This window comes from Salmo trutta, chromosome 4 (genome assembly GCF_901001165.1).
Source record: "Salmo trutta chromosome 4, fSalTru1.1, whole genome shotgun sequence".
NCBI lineage: Eukaryota > Metazoa > Chordata > Actinopteri > Salmoniformes > Salmonidae > Salmo > Salmo trutta.
This window is the reverse complement of record NC_042960.1, coordinates 18,587,321-18,607,042: the sequence shown is the minus strand read 5'-3', so window position 1 is coordinate 18,607,042 and position 19,722 is coordinate 18,587,321. Positions and strand designations below refer to the sequence as shown.

The window sequence follows — 19,722 nt, the reverse complement described above, 5'->3', positions numbered from 1 at the left end:
GCACAGATCTGGCGAAGGGTATCAAAACATTTCCGCAGCACTGAAGGTCCCCAGGAACACAATGGCCTCCATCATTCTTAAATGGAAGAAGTTTGGAACCACCAAGACTCTTCCTAGAACTGTACAGCTGGCCAAACTGAGCAATCGGGGGAGAAGGGTCTTGGTTAGGGAGGTGACCAAGAACCCGATGGTCACTGACAGAGCTCCAGAGTTCCTCTGTGGAGATGCGAGAACCTTCCAGAAGGACAACCATCTCTGCAGCACTCCACCAATCAGGTCTTTATGGTAGACTGTTCAGAGGGAACCACTCCTCAGTAAAAGGCAGATGACAGCCCGCTTTGACTTTGCCAAAAGGTAACTAAAGGACACTCAGACCATGAGAAACAAGATTATCTGGTCTGATGAAACTAAGATTGAACTCTTTAGCTTGAATTCCAAGCGTCACGTCTGGAGGAAACCTGGCACCATCCCTACGGTGAAGCATGGTGGTGGCAGCATCATGCTGAGGGGATGTATTCAGCAGCAGGGACTTGGAGACTAGTCAGGATCGAGGGAAAGATGAGCAGATTAAAGAACAGAGAGGTCCTTGATGAAAACTGCTGCAGAGCGCTCAGGACCTCAGACTGGGATGAAGGTTCACCTTCAACAGGACAACGACACTAAGCACACAGCCAACACAATGCAGGAGTGGCTTCGGTCTCTGAATGTCCTTGAGTGTGTGACGACCCTCCCACTCTGTCTGCCGTATTCTCTCTCTTTGCTCTTGTTTTCTTATTAGGATGCCGGTGGGCGGAGCCGGGAGGGTCGTCAGCGACATGGGAAATACCTGGACCCGGTGTCCCAGGATAAATAGACCACTTCCCCATTCATGGAGGAGACTCTCTCCATGCAGACACAGACAGATTTTGGTTGTGGCATTTTTGTGGCTATTTGGTTTGTTTGCAATGGCACCTTTCAACACCCCGCATTATCACATGTATGCATGCAAAACACTCACTTACACTACTGATTACTGGCTACACACACCATTGTTAATTGTATTTATTTTACTTTATTTAATAAATATATTTTGTTATTCTTTATCTCCACGTTGTTTCCCTTTTTGTTACAGGCTTCAAGCCGGTTCGTGACAAATGGCCCAGCCAGATCCCGGACTTGAACCCGTTTGAACATCTCTGGAGAGACCTGAAAATATCTGTGAAGGGATGCTCCCCATCCAATCTGACAGAGCTTGAGAGGATCTGCAGAGAAGAATGGGAGAAAGTCCCCAAATACAGTGTGCCAAGATTGTAGCTTGTGTCAAGCTTGTAGCCCCCCAAAGTCAGCTAATTTCCACTCCATTCATATGCAAATACGTTTGATTCATACACTGGCTTGTCTGTCTGGCATGTTTTCATTTAAACTGGCCTTCCCTTATCTACATTGAAATAATGTTATTTCAGTAGTCCTCTACTATGATCATAGCTCAATAGTGCAACCGTGTGGTAGACTATATATGTATCTATTGTATGTCCTGGGATACAAACAACAATGAATAATGTTGAACCAACAAATGCCATCAAGGGATTAGTTAATGAACAATAATGAACACCTTGTGAAACAGCTGTGAAAACCAACCTGGCAATATTTAAGATTTTAATAGAAAAACATTGATGTTTTTTTTGCTACAGGTAGGTGAATTTACTTTCACAGATGTTTTGTTCACTCACATGGCAATCATAGACTGAAAAAAATGGATTATGGTGTGTGGAATAGAGAGGAGGTGGGTTCTGTGTGCGTGGGAGGTTCTGCCTGTCACTTGTTCTAAACAGTCAGCCCGTCTCAGAAGGGGTCCTCGAAAAGGTAGACTGCAAAGCCCGTGCACTGCTGCTCTTTTTTTGCAGTGCTAGTGTTTTTAGTACACCTGTGTATCTCACATTATGTGCCCAGTACGATAGAACAAGAAAACCTTCTTAGCAAATAATAACAACATCACAATAACAGTTGCTGTAGATGATGTAATTAAAAGTTGGAGGGTGGTTGGTAATGGAGGACATCAGGTGGATCCATGTCTGGGTGTTAGGCAGAACCGCTAGGTCCTGGAGAACAGGAAGCAGAGTAAAGAGAACAGGGTAGGAGCCAAAGACGGAAACAAGAAAACACACAGGTTACAGGTTGATCAGGTGTGCAAAAATACAGTTATTGAATTATTGAATTTAATTGTTTGATTAGACATGCAATAATGTTAATGGCAGACAGAAAATAAAGGATACCTGTCTGTAATGTTTTGTGTCAGTGGGGTTGATGAGGGAGGTAAGGGATGGTCCCTGGAAAAGATAGAGAGATGAGTTCTGAGAGAAACTCCAGGATGGTGTCATGACCACTGGAGTCACACACCTTAACAGTACCTTCCTGGCAGCGGAGGTTACTTAACGTGACCCAGTGGTTAGCCTTGAGATTTACTATCTGGAGAAACACCTGGGCCAGTGTTGGTACTGCTGACAGCATGGTCATGCCGCCCACCGCGATTAGGCAAATGCCAGTAGTTATCAACAGAGATTTTTATATTCACCTTAACGGATGTTGACCCCAGCTAGGAGCGAATGAGCAGCAAGGTTTCCCGGTCTCGCCTTCCTTTCGTCCTTCTTCCAAGTTATTTGCCCGGATGTCGAAGCACTTGGTCCCCTTCTTGATTCTCCTCCGGTAGCTCCCCTTCTGTTTCTCATGTGCCTTGTCCATGTTCAGTCTCACCTTGATTGAGAATAGAAATAAATGAAATTACATTTCATATTATTACAAATACATCTCTTACATATCTCCTGGAGGCCCAGAAAATAAATTACCAGCGGACAATCATTTTTACCTGGTCAAAACCTCCACATCCTTCTCAGCCCATGTCAAGGTAGTCCTCGAAGGCGTTCTGATCTGGCTTGACAACTTCCACCTTTAGGTGGAGTTTCAGTGATCTGAAAAGTACAAAAATAGCAATAGACAAACAACAACACTAAGTCAATCACAAATTTTAAATACTACAGTATATGACATAATCGTATATACAATTGCATTGTTTACCTCAGTAAATAGCTGCGGCTCCGGTCTGTACTGCAGGCGATAGGGTGAGTACTCCGGAGGCTGGATGCTTCTGTTGTGTGCAAAGAGAATGACCTTCAGGATGTCCTCCCACCATTCCAGGAACCCGTCAAGGGACTTGCCCATGGCAGTCTTGAGGGTCTGGTTGGTCCATTCATCCAATCCTGGAGGAGGGGGTAGGAAAGGGAAAGCTATTGACAATGGAAGATATTGAAATGTCTGATTATATACCATGGAAAATCAAAAACGAATTGTAAAAAAACTAAAACAAACCAATGGTGACAGAATATAACCTGTACCTTGTTCCGAAGTTCACAACCTTGGTCACTCAAGATGACCTCAGGAGAAACATGGGTGTTGAAGATGTCCATCAACACCTTGGAGGTGGCCTCGCCAGTCTTGTCCTTGATGGGTATCATACAAAAGGAAAACCCTTTTTAATAGGTTACAGAAGGGAATTTATATTTAAGCACATTCTCTTCCTTTACTGACCTTAATACAACGGTATTGCCTATACCCACTTGGTCAAGAAATTGGTCGCCGTCAAACACCAGCTGTTGCCATTCCTGGATTTCGTGAAGGGTCCGATGAGGTCCACCCCTACATTTAAAGTGTTAGAGAGAAGATTACGTCATTCTTATCCGTATCTGTGTCATTCAGTATGCAGATTTTAAAATTTGTATGGATAATGACACACATTGTATAATATTGTAACTCTGCTGTGGTCAAATAAAGCAACCATTACAAAACAGCTTATCAGGTCAAAATTAGAATTTTGACACTTACCGATCATGTGCCATGGTGAAACAACTGATGGGCTTCAACTCCTGCGCCACAGTCTTCACCCTCTCAAACTTCTGTCAAGCTAGACAGGTACTGACCTTTAAGCACAAGGTGACAAATTGAAACATTGTATTCTCTCTGATATGACATTCATTGAAATCATAATAATTTCAGATATAATAGAATGAGATTGATAAAAAAAAGGTTGTCTTTCACTCTCTGCCCACTTCTCTCTTTCCCTCACTTACTTTCATCCTTTCTTTCTCACTTTCTTCCTCAAAATGACAGACATATAACTAAATTTAATAGCTACTGTAGCAACTTGTAGATGACCGACTACCTAGATGGAAAATTATTTTTGAAAAATGATTGTTCATAGCTAAATCCTTCCAGTTATGTAATTGAAGTTAACTGCTTAACCCGAATATTTAATTTCTGCCCCGTACGAATTTTGCGCCTCTTGTCGAGATCACTGGTGCCTTCATAGTACTTCACCTGGTTGGAAAGATGAAATAAAATCTCCTTGAGGAAAACACTTTTTGGTATGACAGACCCTTTTCTGATTTTTCATTTGTTTTTCCATAAATGACAACTGTAGTGGAAGGATGAGAGAAGGTGTTATACTCGCGACTGGCTGGCGTTCCCATGGAAGTCCTGGTGTCACTGACGCCAGGAGATGTTTGAAGACAGATGAATCAACTAAATGAATGTTACTGTGTGAATTAAATTGTTCAAGTTCATAAAGAGCTATGGATTTATTGATACAGGGAAACTGTGGATAGTTCAGAGGGAGTGACACATGGGTGCACTCCATCATTTAAATATAGTTGATTAGATTATAATCTGTCTGTGTTTTTGTGTGGCAAAGACCCACTAAAGGCATGTTTCTGTCTCCCGACAAGTCATGCGCATTTATTGTGTCATTGTGTGAATTATTTTGGATACACTTGTTTGTTAATGTTGATCAATTCCCCATTAAATCGCCACCAGCGAATGTTAACAGTTCATTTTTCATAATCTACAATGTTGATTCACGGTAACTTCTGGTAATGCAATTAAAACTGCTACACTTGATCAACAAGTTTTGTTTTATTTCATAACATTTACGACTTTTGTCAATTTCTTCATTGTTTTGTAAATGTATTTTCTTTGCATGCGAGCATGTAATATTTTGTTGCTCCTGTCAATGTTGAGTGATCACACATGCCTCAGCACACATGGAAGGTTACTTTGCCTGACTGCAAATGTGTGCTAAAAGTGGGGATGTTTCATGGTATTTCTGATTATCTTAACTCACCACCACCAATTAACATTTTTTTTTTTTTTACAGAAAACCACAGATCCACCACTGCAATATAGGCCTACACTCTGAGAAAAATATGCTATCTAGAACCTAAAAGGATTATTCCACTGTCCCAATATGATATTATTTTTTGTTCCAGGTACAATAGAATCCCTTCTGTGCCTAGGTAGAATTTTTTTTTGTTCCATTCCACAGAGTGTTCTACATGGATCCCAAAAGTGTTCTTACTGGAACCAAAAAGCATTCTCTTTCGGCCACAGCCAAATAACCTTGTTGGAACCCCTTTTTCGAAGAGTGTACTCAACAAGTTCAACCTGTTCAGTTTACACCATTTAATTCCGTACTCAAACATCTGCCTGGTATTCAAGACAACACGCATCACCTTCGAAGGTTTTCCTCATCCTTTGCTCAGACTTACATAGCAGTTCCAAGAACCTCCACCAGGGGGGACTGCAGCGTCTACAAATGGACAAAAAGGAGACAAGAGGGCACCCCACACTCATTTTAGATCCCAAGGCGTCTTTATTTTCATACTGTATGCTCTCACTCTCATCACTATCTCATTTGCCATCCATTTATGGCATTTCAGCATTGACACAGAGGGGCACATCACACATGCATTTTCTTGGAACTCCATCCATACACACACAGACACACACTACTGTAGCATCTTGTTTACATTTCTCACATTTCAGGCATCCAGCTGAGGCCCTGGATGGATCATGTTGCACTGAGGTGGGCACAGGGGTATGTACAGTATGTCATTTTCAGTGAGGTGGGCATGGAGTGTAGGCCTAGAGGCCTGGAGTCAGAGGTCACCAGGTCAATGGGGGCCTGCCTGGAGGTCAGGAAGGCTCCAGGGAGAAGGCCCAAGTGAATAGGTGTGTCAGTGACACTGTCTTTCAGCGGGGCAGAGCAGGCAAATTAATGTAAAATCGTGTGAGATGAAAATGTACAAACTAAAGGGTGTGCAATATAGGATAGTCAATGGACATTCCGAACCTTGGTTGAGTCCAGTTGGTCACATGACCAAGGAGGTATTGAAATGAGAAAATGTACAAAATTCATGTAACAACGTGTGAGATGAAAATGGACAAACTAAAGGGTGTGCAATATAGGATAGTCAATGGACATTCCGAACCTTGGTTGAGTCCAGTTGGTCACATGACCAAGGAGGTATTGCAATGAGAAAATGTACAAAATTCATGTAACAACGTATGAGATGAAAATGGACAAACTAAAGGGTGTGCAATGTGTAGGCCCACTGAATGTACATTCTGAACTGTATTTGAGGTCAGTAGGTCACATGACCAAGGAGCTATTGAAATTAGAATATAAAAAAAGTTTGAACTTTGTTTACGCTCCCGAACTAATTCAACTCAGAATACTGAATGCTGCTCACATTTCCACACGTTTATTAGCTTTGGAAAGCGAATTCATGTCAAAATCGTGAAAATAAGACCTGTGCAGTGTTGTGCACAATTTGTCCAACATCATGACACTTATTTGGAGTCTGTGGCCTAAGAGGTTTGAAAGCTATTGAGGTTTGAAAGCCCGAATATCTGGCGAACATCCAACCTGAAACTGTTTTTACCTTGGTCCTAAGTTAGTAGGCTAAATAGTGCATACAAAACGAAGGAAAAGAGATGGCTATAGACTACATGGGGCAAAAGCGCTCTCTGTTAAATTATTATAATTTGAGGTAGTCAGTCAGCACAAGATACTCTAAATGTCGCATCTCCATGTGACGCGGTTGCTTCTATTTTAAAAAAAAGTCCATAAGGCATAATACAAATATACACATTTTGATCTTATCTGGTGATAAGTCATAGGCATAGGCTATATGAATAATTTAGTCTACATTCAAATTTGACACACCAATTATTTTTGGAATGCTTTTTACAATTTGCTGATAGCCCATGTTTGGTTAGCTTGTTCAGGTATTACATTCCACTCCGTGTCATCTGGTATCATAACTGGCAATTTCCTCCTGGCAGTGAGAGCTGTTCAGTGGTGTGTTGTGTGGACAACGGGAGAGATGTGACTCTGTTGTGGTACGGTAGAGATGAGAGACTGAACCAGACTAACAGCACTGTTCTCACCCACAACCTCTTTTATACCAGAGCTGTATACTTTTTGTGCGACTTTATTCGTGGGGAATGGCGTTTAAAAAGGACAAGGACAATAGGCTAAACAATAGATAGACAACGAATTAAATGTATAGATGAATAACAGTAGGTCTAACAGGCTAGCCTATACATTATGAGAATACATGCCTATATATTACAACAGTAACCAACACAAAGTACAACTTCTACAGGAATAGCCTACTTACCGATGATGAAACGTACTGATATTCCCAAATATTGAAGCGTTGACGTTTTCTAGTTCTCTATTGCTGGGACTTTAGAGGTCTCTTCACAGCCGCTATATTTCCAATAATCTTTTAGGCGGGCAGAGTTATGTACTGTTGTGCTGTGGATGATCCGTTTAAATAGCAGCTGCTGCACTACTTCCACTTCCTTTTCTCGGCGCGTTCTAGGAAGGGCTCGCTTGGTAAGAGCTCAATGTTAGAGTGTATAAGGCGAGGCGCACTATGTTTAACGACACTCCTACTAAGGTTCCAACAAAGTGTCCTTGAGTGGCCCAGCCAGAGCCGGACTTGAACCTGATTTAACATCTCTGAGGAGATCTTAAAATAGCTGTGCAGTGTTGCTCCCAATCAAACCTGACAGAATTTGAGATAATCTGCAGAGAAAAATGGGAGAAACTCTCTAAATACAGGTGTGCCAAGCTTGTAGCATCATACCCAGGAAGACTCAAGGCTGTAATCGCTGCCAAAGGTGCTTCAACAAAGTACTGAGAAAAGGGTCTGAATACTTATGTACATGTGATATTTACTTTTATTTTTAATACACTTGCAAAAATTTCTGAACCTGTTTTTGCTTTGTCATTATGGGGTGTGTGTGTAGATTGATGAGGGGAAAAACGATTTAATCCATTTTAAAATAAGGCTGTAACGTAACAAAATGTGGAAAAAGTAAATGGGTCTGAAAACTTTATTTGCACTGTATTTCACCCATGTGAATGTGGCCAAAGACATGACTGAAACAGGAACCAATTGCCAATGTATGTGTACAGTGGATATATACACATAAATGTGATATTTGAGGCTCTCTCCCAATAAGTTTTTTATTTTTTTTGTCATTTTATTAATGAACACACATTATATTATGCTTTTAGCTTGTGGGTGTGTGATATGGGGGTTAGATTTTAAAGAAAAACGTTTATTTTATTATTTAACCTTTATTTAACTAGGCAAGTCAGTTAAGAACAAATTCTTATTTACAATGACGGCCTACTCCACCCAAACCCTCCCCTAAACGGATAACACTGGCACAATTGTACTTGATGCTTTCCATTTGCTGTCCAGTCATATGATCTATCGCATTAGATGATCAACATTTTTTTTTATTGAAGGTGGATTTACTTTTGCCTGAGAAATATGAGTTGGTAAAGAGTTCCATTCACCTATGGCTTTATATAAAAAAGTAGATTTAAGGCAATTTGTCCTTGGCTTGGGTTGTCTTAGCTGCCCTGAATTTGCCTGTCTGGTTTTGTGGTTATGCGCGTTGCTAGCATGTACTAACTGGCCTGAAAAATATAGTTTTTTAAAAATATAACATTCCTAAAGAAAATCAGAAGACTGGATAGTAATTTGTTTTCAATGTGAAGCCATGAAAGATTCTGATGCATTTGGATAATATTCATACAGACAGACCAATGAAGAGCTAATCTGGCAGCCCTGTTTTGAGCGATTTGAATCTTTTTTTTATATATTTCTTGCTGCAGATGACCATATAACTGGACAGTACTCTAAGTGTGATAAGACCAGGTATTCAATCACCAGATTCAGTGTGTTAAATGTGAACATTTTCTTGTAACAACAATTCCCTTACACATCTTAGTAACAGTATTATCTATGTGTTCTGACCATGATAAAGCTGCATAGTTTTTTTTTTTTTTTACTTGCTCTACATGCGTTCTATTCATCAACAAATTAAATTGGGTTTCATCAGCATGCATATATCTTGAACCAAATACAATACATTTCATTTTAGAAATGTTCAACACCAATTTGTTCATATCAACCCACTCAGACACCATTCTTAGTTCACTTCTCAGTACATCTGTTAGCTCATAACATTCTGATGCTGCGCTATACACTGTAGAGTCATCAGCATACATGACCACTCTTGCTTTGTTCATTACTGAAGGTAAATCATTAGTAAAGAGAGTAGAGAAGTGGGCCAAGGCAACTTCCTTGAGGAACACCACAATGTATATCATTACTGTTTGAAAAGCTACCATTAAATAACACGTTTTGCCTTCTCCTGGATAATTAGCTTTCCATCCAGGATAGAGATGCAGACTTAAAACCATAACATTTGAGTTTACCTAGTAACAGTTCATGATCAATTACATCAAAATCAGCACTGAAATCTAGCAACACTACACCAACTAACTTCCTGTCATCCATACTCTTTAACCAATCATCTGTCATTTGTTCGAAGCTGTACTTGTAGAATGCCCTTCTTTGTATGCATGCTGTATGCATGCTATCAGACCATTACATGAGAAATAATCCTTGATTTGTACAGAAACAATTTTTTCCAATAATTTTCATAACACAGGCAGCAAGCTTATTGGAAGACTATCAGGACTAGTGAATGCAGATTTTTTTATCCTTAGGTAGTGGAATAACCTTTGACTCTTTCCGGACTTCTGGGAACACCCCATATATCAAGCACTTGTAAAAAAAAATGAGAGATTTCAGAAGATATTTGGTTAGCTGTAACTAAGAAATTTGGCATCAAGATTATCTGTACCAGGTGACTTGTCATCCGAAAGAGACAACAGCGTCCATTATACCTCTTCCCTTTCTACTTGATTAGTATAAAAATGAAATATCTTCCAGTGCAAAGACTGGAAGATATTTTTTCAGAGTTATACACTGTATGTGGGCTAATGTAGGAGCGTGCAGGAGGGAGTGGTTGTATTCTTAAGATATGATGACCTACATACTGTGTAGCTAGAAAAGGACAAGCAATAAATGGTCCATCATAATAAACTGTTCATTTTGTACATTCAAACTGCATGAACACAGTTGTCAAAGCAAGATCTGAACTACACTTAATCGTGTCTGCATTTTGCCAAAAGCAATAAGAGTAAAATGTCACCAAAGATACTTGTCTGAGTCAAAAGGCAAATCAAAATATACCCCTCAGAAATGTTTCAATAGAATCTACATGGTGAAAGGAAAAATGTGCTTGTGGACTTTGTTTCCAATGTAGCCTAACAGCCATTGCTTATAAGGAGTAGGTGGCTATACCTAACCAAATATCTGCTTTTTATGTACATAGCTGCTATCCACTGGCAAGCTAAACAATGACCAGCTATAAAAAGATACAGGGGAGGCACCTACATTTAAACAAAACAGACAGTACTGAAAATAAGCTTTGGCCCAGCAGTAGCATAGCAAACACACTAGTGAATTGTATTAAGATAGGTTCCATTTGTTTTAACCTATAAATCGTCACTCAATGCCTAGGCTTATCTCCACTGTGCCGCCTTTCCTTCCAGTTCTCTGCTGCCAATGACTAGAACGAATTGCAAAAATCTCTGAAGCTGGAGTCTTATATCTCCCTCTCTATAAGCATCAGCTGCCAGAGCAGCTTAATAATGATCACTGTACCTGTACACAGCCAATCTGTAAATAGCACACTCGACTACCTCATCCACATATTATTACTTACCCTCTTGCAGCCCAGTACTTGCACATCTGCACATCTAGCACTCCAGTATTAATGCTAAATTGTAATTATTTGCGCCTCTAGGGCCTATTTATTGCCTACCTCCCAACTCTTCTACATTTGCACACACAACATCAATTTTTCAATTTTTCTGTTCTTTTTCGTTGTTGACTGTACGTTTGTTTATGTGTAACTCTGTTTTTGTCACACTGCTTTGCTTTATCTTGGCCAGATAGCAGTTGTAAATGAGAACTTGTTCTCAACTGGCCTACCTGGTTTAAAAAAAGGTACAAAAATAAATAAAAAAAGAGAGATCACCCACTAAAAACTCTAGGCATAGTTATTGAATTTGTCTATATCAGTGAATCTCACCAAGGCCCTAATTCAACAAAAGAATGACCAACACAGGAAGTCTGAAATAACAACAATGCAATAGTTAAATGGGAATTTTCTCCAGTAACAACTGTGCCTCCATTAAGTTTTCTAGATTCATCTTTACTATAATTTTGTCTTAACGTCCTCTTTAGGATGTAATGCCTTCTCTTGGATGTGAATGATCATGTAACCCTCTCAGTAACTTCCTGTTTTCGCTCTCCTTCATGCAGTGTTAACATCCTCGCTGGCAGTGATGCAATGTAACTGGAGTGTATAATAAACTGATGTCAGCTCAGGGTTGTCTCTAAGCGGATCAAGTTCTGGTATACCTCTTCGCTCCTCCTAGACAGGGAGAGGGAAAGAGGTAGGGAGGGAAGGATTGAGAGGAACAAGGAAAGAGGGGCAGAGAGCGGGGGATGAGAAAAGGTGTAGCAAAAAAGAAAAAGGATCATGTTTCGTTATCAGATACTTTGTACCAGAGGAAGACAAGTCTGATGCTCTCTTATCTATTCTCATGGTTCTGGACTAGGTAACTCAACAGTCAACACATCTAGAACCATTCTTAAATCTAGTGGGAGGAACCATGAAGCCAAGTTTAAGAGTCCATAGACTTGGCAAATACTGTTAAAGACACAGGAAGATCAAAGGCATTACTATACTGAACAAAAGTATAAAATGCAACAATTTCAAGGATTTTACTGAGTTACAGTTCATATAAGGAAATCAGTCAATTGAAATTCATTCATTAGGCCCTAATCTATGGATTTCACATGACTGTGCAGGGGTGCAGCAATGGGTGGGACTGGGAGGTCAAAGGCCCACCCACGCGGGAACCAGGCCCAGATAATCATAATGAGTTTTTCCCCACAAAAGGGCTTTATTAGAGACAGAAATACTCCTCAGCATGCCAATTGCAATCTCCCTAAAAACTTGAGACATCTGTGGCATTGTGTTGTGTGACAAAACTGCACATTTTAGAGTGACCATTTATCCCCAGCAAAAGGTGCACCTGTGTAATTATCATGCTGTTTAATCAGCTTCTTGATATGCCACACCTGTCAGGTGGATGGATTATCTTGGCAAAGGAGAAAAGCTCACTAACAGGGATACACTCAAATTTGTGCACAGAATTTCATTAAAATAAGCTTCATGTGCGTATGCAATCTTTTGGGGATATATTAATTCAGCTAATGAAACATGGGAACATTTTACATGTTGCATTTATATTTTTGTTCAGTGTATGAACAAAATGAGCTGTGTGGCTTCTCATTGTGCAACCCAACCATATCACATGGACAAAACTGGATGCAATGACATCAGGCCGGGTATCAAACTCAGGTGGTCTGTGCAACTCAAGACCACATTAACCCACTGGCACAGAGCTAAAGTCAACAGTTGTAGCCATCAGGGCTGCTAAAGCTGCTGTATTACATCTCCTATGTTTATCAGGCTGTAGCATTATTAGTAAGTAACCTGGTTATCTGCTGGTTTAATGTGAGTTCTCTGCATACAGAATGTCATCTTGCTTTCTTTCGGGTGAATCTATAAAGGCAAATAATGGAAATGAAATATACAGTGTGGGTGGGAGTAACTGACAGATATGCACAAATGCTCATCCGCAAGACAGGTTCTGTCAACACTAAGAACTCATGTTACTATGGATACCGGTGTCTGTACTAGCAGTCTTTTTGGCGTCAGAGAACCCATAACGTAATTATTGTCCGAGCATGCTTGTGTGTGTGTGACTTCTGCTTTATCAACATTTAGAGAAGTGGTCTGAGATAGCTGAGGAAGTGTGGAAGATTTATATTTATTTGACCTGTAGCTGTTGTTCAGGCAAACATGTCCTACGTTTTCCCAAAAAACCATCAATGATCATTAAAAAAGGTTCTGCACAACATGTTTTCACGGAATAACATCTCCCTGCTAAAAGATGAATACCTGCATGTGAGTGTCTGTTTCTCTTCTTAAGACATATTGCAAGTCCAACAAGTCCTGAAGCAACCAGAACACAGATTACAGCAATAAGAAGAGAACCTGGAGTCCTCTCATCACCATCTGAAGTAAAAAGAGAGAAACTATATTTTAATTAAAACAGTGTTTCATAAAATGAGCTCTACCATACTTACTGTTTCATATAGAAGTTGGTATTGTCTGGATACTGCAATGTAACATTGCTACTGTACATGTTTTTTTTTACCTGTCACCTTGGAGGGATCACTCTCTATACAGGAATGTGGAACAACACCTGTCCCCTTGCTGACTGGGTTGGCAGCCTCACATCTGTAAGACTCTCTGTTCTGTTCATCCACCTTGAGAGGTAGAGAGAGGGTGATATTGAGGTCAGGGCTGCTGGTCTGGTTGAGTCTCTCCTCTCCTCTGTACCAGGACAGGGTCACCTCTCTCCCGTTCTCCACAGAACACACCACTGTACAGGAGATGTTATCATGGACCGTCACCTGAGGTTTGGACAGAACATCTGGAAGACAAATAATGAATAAATGGGAATTGGTGAAATGGTACTTATCTTTAAATTGGCAAAGAGCAGATGCTACATACATTTTTGGACTTATACATTCATGATTTGGACACATTTTGAAGAATATAACTTATAAATGCTTCATGAGCTTAGTCCCCATCAGAGAACCCATCAGCTTGTTTTACTCCAGTGTTTGTAAACAAAGAAATTGTAAGCAAACACTATATATAGTCTAAAAACATGGTTACAACTATAATTGTTATATAATGGTTGATCAGTCCTTCTATCCATAGCTCTGTCTATGAATTTGAGAGTGGTTACATTTCTCCAGCCCCATCGCTCAGCTTTTTACCGAACCAATAAAGCGACTATTTTAATGATTTTGTAATTTACAGCACACACACACACACTTACAGTACACAGTCAGCTGAAATGCATGTGTCATCTTCTCTTCATCTGCATTCGCCACAGTGTAAATCCCAGAATCGTCTATTTGTAGGTCTGACAAAGTGAAGAATCCAGTAACATTGTTCCAGTGAAGGCGGTTTTTAAATCTCTTCACAAGGTTGGTATTACTTTGTTTACCAGGATACACATGTGCAACTTTGCCAAGGTCTCCATAAAGTAAATTGCCAGACTTCAACACCCTTTCTGGAAAAGAGAGAGACTTTCCCGCGATTCCTTTCACCTGCCAAGTCTCAGGTTGGGCTGAATGCTGGGCTGAGCAGAGTACTGTGGAGAGAAAGAGAGACTCAATATCAACGCATTGACTTAAATACCATAGTTCTTCTCTAATATAGCAATGTTGCAAATGAATTTTCCTTGATTGCTTGAGAAAAAGTGTCCACACAGAATTAACTTTTTCTAAACAATTAACAATCAGCCCCAAACTGAAACAAGTTGGCCAAAATGACACATTCCATTTGCAAAATGCATTAAGACTTAAATACATGACACAAAATCAACTACATCCATCAAAACATACAACTTCTTATCTAATGAAAAGTTATTTCATTATAAGTTATTTTATTATAAGTTATTTCAATAAATCGTTACACAACGGCCCAATAAATACTGACTACAACTATCAATATACCCATAACATGGTAAAACCTCTTATATTTCTAGGTCATCTGTTGATACTATAATTATAGATTGATTGATTGCTGATTGAACAATTGTGCAAAGAAGTTTTACACATGTGCAGAAGTAGTTCACAATCATTGGAATCATTTATACCAGCTGTGATCAAATGTTTTAATTTAGTTTGACATGATATAATCAACTGAATTTTGCTTCTTTTGTAGAGAGTTGTCTTTACTGTTTTGCAAAACAAATTGCTTAGCATTTTCTGTGAAAACAATGAGAAATGACTTACAGTTTTGCAAAAAAGAATACTGTTGTGCTCATTAGGTTATGATGTGCCGGTTATGATGTTTAATTGAAAGTGTCTTAGCAATCGAGAAAAACTGTAAAGGCCTGATGTGATGGTGACAGTTAGGAAAGAAATTACAGGACTGGTAGCTCTACGAATTTGTTTGTACACACTCTTAGAGAAACTGTTCCAAACGGGTTCTTCAGCTGTCCCCATAGCATAACTATTTTTGATTCTAGGTAAAACCCTTTTTGGTTCTAGGTCGAACCCTTTTGGGTTCCATGTAGAGTAAGTGGGGGGGGCAAAGTACGGCCCGCCGGGCACTTCAATCTGGCCAGCGAGACATACACCTTTATTCTCCCCAATTTTTTGGTATCCAATTGGTAGTTATAGTCTTGTCCCATCGCTGCAACTCCCATACAGACTTGGGAGAGGTGGAGGTCGACAGCCGTGCGTCCTCCAAAACATGACCCAGCCAAGCCGCACTGCTTCTTGTACCAATGCCCGCTTAACCCGGAAGCCAGCCGCAGCAATGTGTCAAAAGAAACACGGACGATGCTGGGCCAATTGTGTGCCGCCTCATGGGTCTCCCAGTCACGGCCAGCTGTGACACAGTCTGGGATCGACCCCGGGTCTGTTGTGATGCCTCAAGCAATGCGATGTAGTGCCTTTAAACCGCTGCGCCACTCGAGAGGCCCCCGCAAATTGATTTTAACAAAGAATTGGTCCCCCCAAAATGTGGCCCTTCGTTGAATTTCAAAATCCCGATGTGGCCCTCGAGCCAAAAGGTTTGCCCACCCTGGATGTAGAGCCTCCTGTGGGGTAAGGGTTCTACATGGAACCCAAAAGGGTTCTACCTGAAACCAAAAACGGTTCTTCAAAGGGTTCTCCTATGGGGACAGCTGAAGAACCCTTTTAGGTTCTAGATAGCAAACTCTTCCTTCTGCTGTTAATGGCACAAAAACTGAAATGCCATCATTGTAAAAAAAATAAATACAATCCTTTATTACCTTCTTTTTTGTACCTTTATTTTGACAGTGAAATCACATTGAGACTAAAACCTATTTTTCAAGAGAGTCCTGCATGTGCACAAATTATACAAAATGTACGACCTGAACTGCCCTAGAGCCACCAGAGCATCATGGTGCAGAGCGCTGCAGATCATTCCATACATGGGGCGCAAAAAAAACTGAATGCAGATTTACTTAATTCCATAGTGATCCACGGGACCTCAAGAGTTATCCATCCCTGTGATCGGGTCTGGTACTCTTATGTCTGTAATTTAAAAATGAAAATGGGGTCCACCAAAACGTAGCGCCGGTAATATGGGTCATATCTTTTGAACAGTAAGAGCTAGGACCAAGACGTTTTCTCTCAGGAAAAGAGTGAGACTTGGCTCCACCGTACCTGGCTATGAAATGCAGTTGGGAAAGTGAGACGAATGAGCAAGACTAGAAACTCCTACTGCTATACACAAGCAACCTACTGCTATACACAAGGAAGAGAAAAACATAGCTCGACTGTTGCATCACTATTTAAATCAATGCTGCTATTGTTTTTAATTTCGTAAAGCACCTTGTGTTTCATAACCAGGCAAAGAGAGAGTCAACAGCACGAGTCACCTGCGCGATGTGTAGCAGATAATCAAAGTAGAGTCTGTCTGCCTTTCTGCCCAGATTCATAGCTTGCTCACCTGCAGCTCACCAGCTGATGTACAACATTAGGCTTCGGCGCGTCTTTCCTTCTGCTGAACTGAACTGCCCCTGCGCAGACACGTAAAAACTCTCAATCTATCCAAAAACTATTGTCCAGTCCATTTAGTACTCATATTTTAGTAGCAGAGATAATTTAGTGAAGTCTCGTTTTAGTAAACTGAAATGAAAAATATTTTAGCCTATAGTTTGTTCTTGGTCTATTTAGGCAGTTAATTGCCACTGAAAAATAGGTGTTTGGAAATATTTTAGTCACTATTTGTATTGACAATATTAACACTGATCCAAACAATTGACCACTTAATAAAATACTTGAAAGTACTACTTAAGTAATTTGTTTGGGTATCTGTACTTTACTTGATAATTTACATTTTTGACAACTTTTACTTCACTACATTCCTAAAGAAAAAAAATAAAAAAAAAAATAAAAAAAAATATATATATATATATATATATATACACACTTTTTACCCCATACATTTTCCCTGACACCCAAAAGTACTCTTTACATTTTGAAAGCTTAGCAGGACAGGACAATGACAACATTTTCACACTTACCAAGAGAACAACCCTGGTCATCCCTACTGCCTCTGATCTGATGACTCACAGAACACATGTTTCATTTGTAAATGATGTCTGAGTGTTGGAGCGTGCCCCTGGCTATCCATAAATTAAAACAAACAAGAAAATTATGCTGTCTGGTTTGATTAATTTAAGAAATTTGAAAATATTTATACTTTTACTTTTGATACGTATATTTCAAACGAAATACTTTTAGACATTTACTCAAGTAGTATTTTACTGGATGACTTTCACTTTTACTAGAGTCATTTTCTATTAAGGTATATTTACTTTTACTCAAGTACTGCTTAATATAAATCCAGTGATGCTGCCGAGATGGTGCTATGTCTTGGTCAGAAGCCTGACTGATGAACATTAAGATTATATTTCGTAGCAAGCAAAGATCTAAACTGACAGTTGATTAGAGATTCAACAATTTCGTCAAACTGGTTCTTGACTAAAAATACTTTCAATGACAATGTTAATTCTTAATATGTGTCCGGGAAACCAACCCTAAATGTCTACATTGACGTGGTGCTCTGTGTTTATTTGTCTATTTGTTGTCATACTCATTCAGGATAAGCAAACACTGACATAACAAAAACAAAGATGAGACTATAGCTAAATACACTGTTTAATAAAGTGTTAAAACAAAACTTATTTTGTAAAAAAAAAAACTATTTCATCGAGCTGCCACAATTTTACGAGTGTCGGAAAAACACCTCAGACTGTTATGTTAGGCTACAGGACTATGTTTAATAATCAACAAAATCACAAAAATACGTGTTCACGCATTATAACATGCGTTTCTCTACAAAATAGAGAAACACATTAATCTTAGTCAAAATTGACCAGGACAAAAGAGGACAAAAGATCTTCGCATGCATGACGTGTTACACCAACATACAGCTTCAGAACTGGCCGAAATATATTTTGTACTGGCTAAAGGCAGCGACATGATTTTCAATTGTTTATATAGTTGAATACCTCATATATATATATATATATGAGGTTTCTGTATCACATGGAAAAATGTCTAAAGGTGTCACAAATGAGTTTAACGACAGCTGTCAAGTCTCTACAACCAAAGTCACAATAATCAAGGGGCACATACCGAAGAGATACAGTAGCGTCACCTTCATTTTTTTTCTTTGAGAAAACAGCATTGTAGCCTACAGTCCATACAATCACCCAACTGGTTCCACACAATCATCTACAAATAACATAGTCTGAGATACTCGACAAGAGCGCCCAGACATTGAGTTTGTTATTTAAGCTGTCCCAGGGACCCGGGTGGGTGGAGTTTGTAACAACTACAACTCCATCTACAGCTGTATTTGCTTTTCACACACAACACAAAAAAGAGGAGGGGCATGGAGGGAGATATTATCCTGTTATCTGAGCGGCAGCCTTGGTGGTGTACCCAGGAATCTTTGCAGTGTTTTTCAATATGATGAAACCGCATCAAAGGTAACACCTGTTCATTTCTCTCTCAAAAGACTGTTATAGATGAACTTATCCTGTGTGCCTTCTTTCTTCTCCAGATAATTTTTGAATGTTGAGTGGTGGTGGATGAGCATTCCATTTCGAGGCAGAGAGAGAGAGCGAGAGAGGGGGGAGAGCGAGGGGGGGGAGGGAGAGAGAGAGGGGGGGCGAGAGAGGGGGGAGCGAGAGAGGTGGGAGAGCGAGAGAGGGGGGAGAGAGAGAAAACAGCCAGGGACACTCGCTAATCATTCTTGATGAAACATTATTATTATATATTTTTTTACATCAAATAAAATGACATTTTATTGGTCACATGCACATATTTAGCAGATATTATTGCGGGTGTAGCGACGTGCATTTATTTAAAGGATATTGTATGTTTTGTTTTGTGAACAATTTGACCAGGTGACACAATAATGATCGATTTGAACAGGGCGTAATGTGTTTAGTGTCTTTGTGTGCAGACAGTCAACTGTCTATTTTGATCAACATTGGGTGAACCGTTTAGGAATTACAGCACTTCTTGTACATAGTTCCCCCAATTTAGGGGACCAAAAGTATTGTCACATTTCTACAATTGTTCTTTTAGTTTGAAAATGTGTTGTAGGTTGTGTATATCAATGAAAAAAAATCCCAATTGAATCCGTTTTAATATTTTAATTTAAGGCGGCAAAACGTGAAAAGTGCGCAAGGGTATGTTGGGTTGCTAGATCAGAAGGTTGCTAGATCGAATCCCCGAGCTGACAAGGTAAAAATCTGTTGTTCTG

At 39.8% G+C, this 19,722-nt stretch overlaps 1 protein-coding gene and 1 long non-coding RNA gene across 7 annotated transcripts in view; both read right to left on the bottom strand.

The window, feature by feature from the left end:
* Positions 1–1,606: 1,606 nt before the first annotated feature.
* LOC115191995 (uncharacterized) overlaps positions 1,607–19,722 on the bottom strand; it is a 34,022-nt gene continuing 15,906 nt past the window's right edge. For all 4 annotated transcript variants that reach the window (XR_003877837.1, XR_003877840.1, XR_003877839.1 and 1 more), the window contains 3 exons: positions 2,552–2,730; positions 2,253–2,306; positions 1,607–2,078 (listed from right to left, as the gene is read on the bottom strand). This is a non-coding gene — a long non-coding RNA (uncharacterized LOC115191995). The remainder of the gene's footprint in view (positions 2,079–2,252; positions 2,307–2,551; positions 2,731–19,722) is intronic.
* Positions 11,443–19,025, bottom strand: LOC115191986 (leucine-rich repeats and immunoglobulin-like domains protein 1). Of its 3 annotated transcripts, none has more exons than XR_003877821.1 (5): positions 18,585–19,025; positions 14,237–14,554; positions 13,544–13,822; positions 13,285–13,421; positions 11,443–11,685 (listed from the first exon to the last, which is right to left on the bottom strand). XR_003877821.1 is itself a non-coding variant. In XM_029750082.1 (5 exons), the coding sequence occupies exons 1-5, from the start codon at positions 18,634–18,636 to the stop codon at positions 11,657–11,659; spliced, it is 795 nt and encodes a 264-aa protein (XP_029605942.1). In that variant the 5' UTR covers positions 18,637–19,025; the 3' UTR covers positions 11,443–11,656. The 3 variants fall into 3 exon arrangements, 1 of the variants encoding a protein (XP_029605942.1); XR_003877820.1 differs by having other exon boundaries at positions 12,817–13,401; XM_029750082.1 differs by having other exon boundaries at positions 13,285–13,401.

What these genes read in the sequence shown, in the direction of transcription:
- LOC115191986 (XM_029750082.1), bottom strand. Translation starts at nt 18,636, where the DNA reads ATGCTGTTTTCTCAAAGAAAAAAAATGAAGGTGACGCTACTGTATCTC. An exon ending in GACGCTACTGTATCTCTTCG is followed by an intron (nt 14,555 to 18,584) that starts GTATGTGCCCCT and finishes TTCTCTCCACAG; the next exon opens with TACTCTGCTCAGCCCAGCAT. An exon ending in AAACAGACACTCACATGCAG is followed by an intron (nt 11,686 to 13,284) that starts GTATTCATCTTT and finishes CTCCCTGTCTAG; the next exon opens with GAGGAGCGAAGAGGTATACC.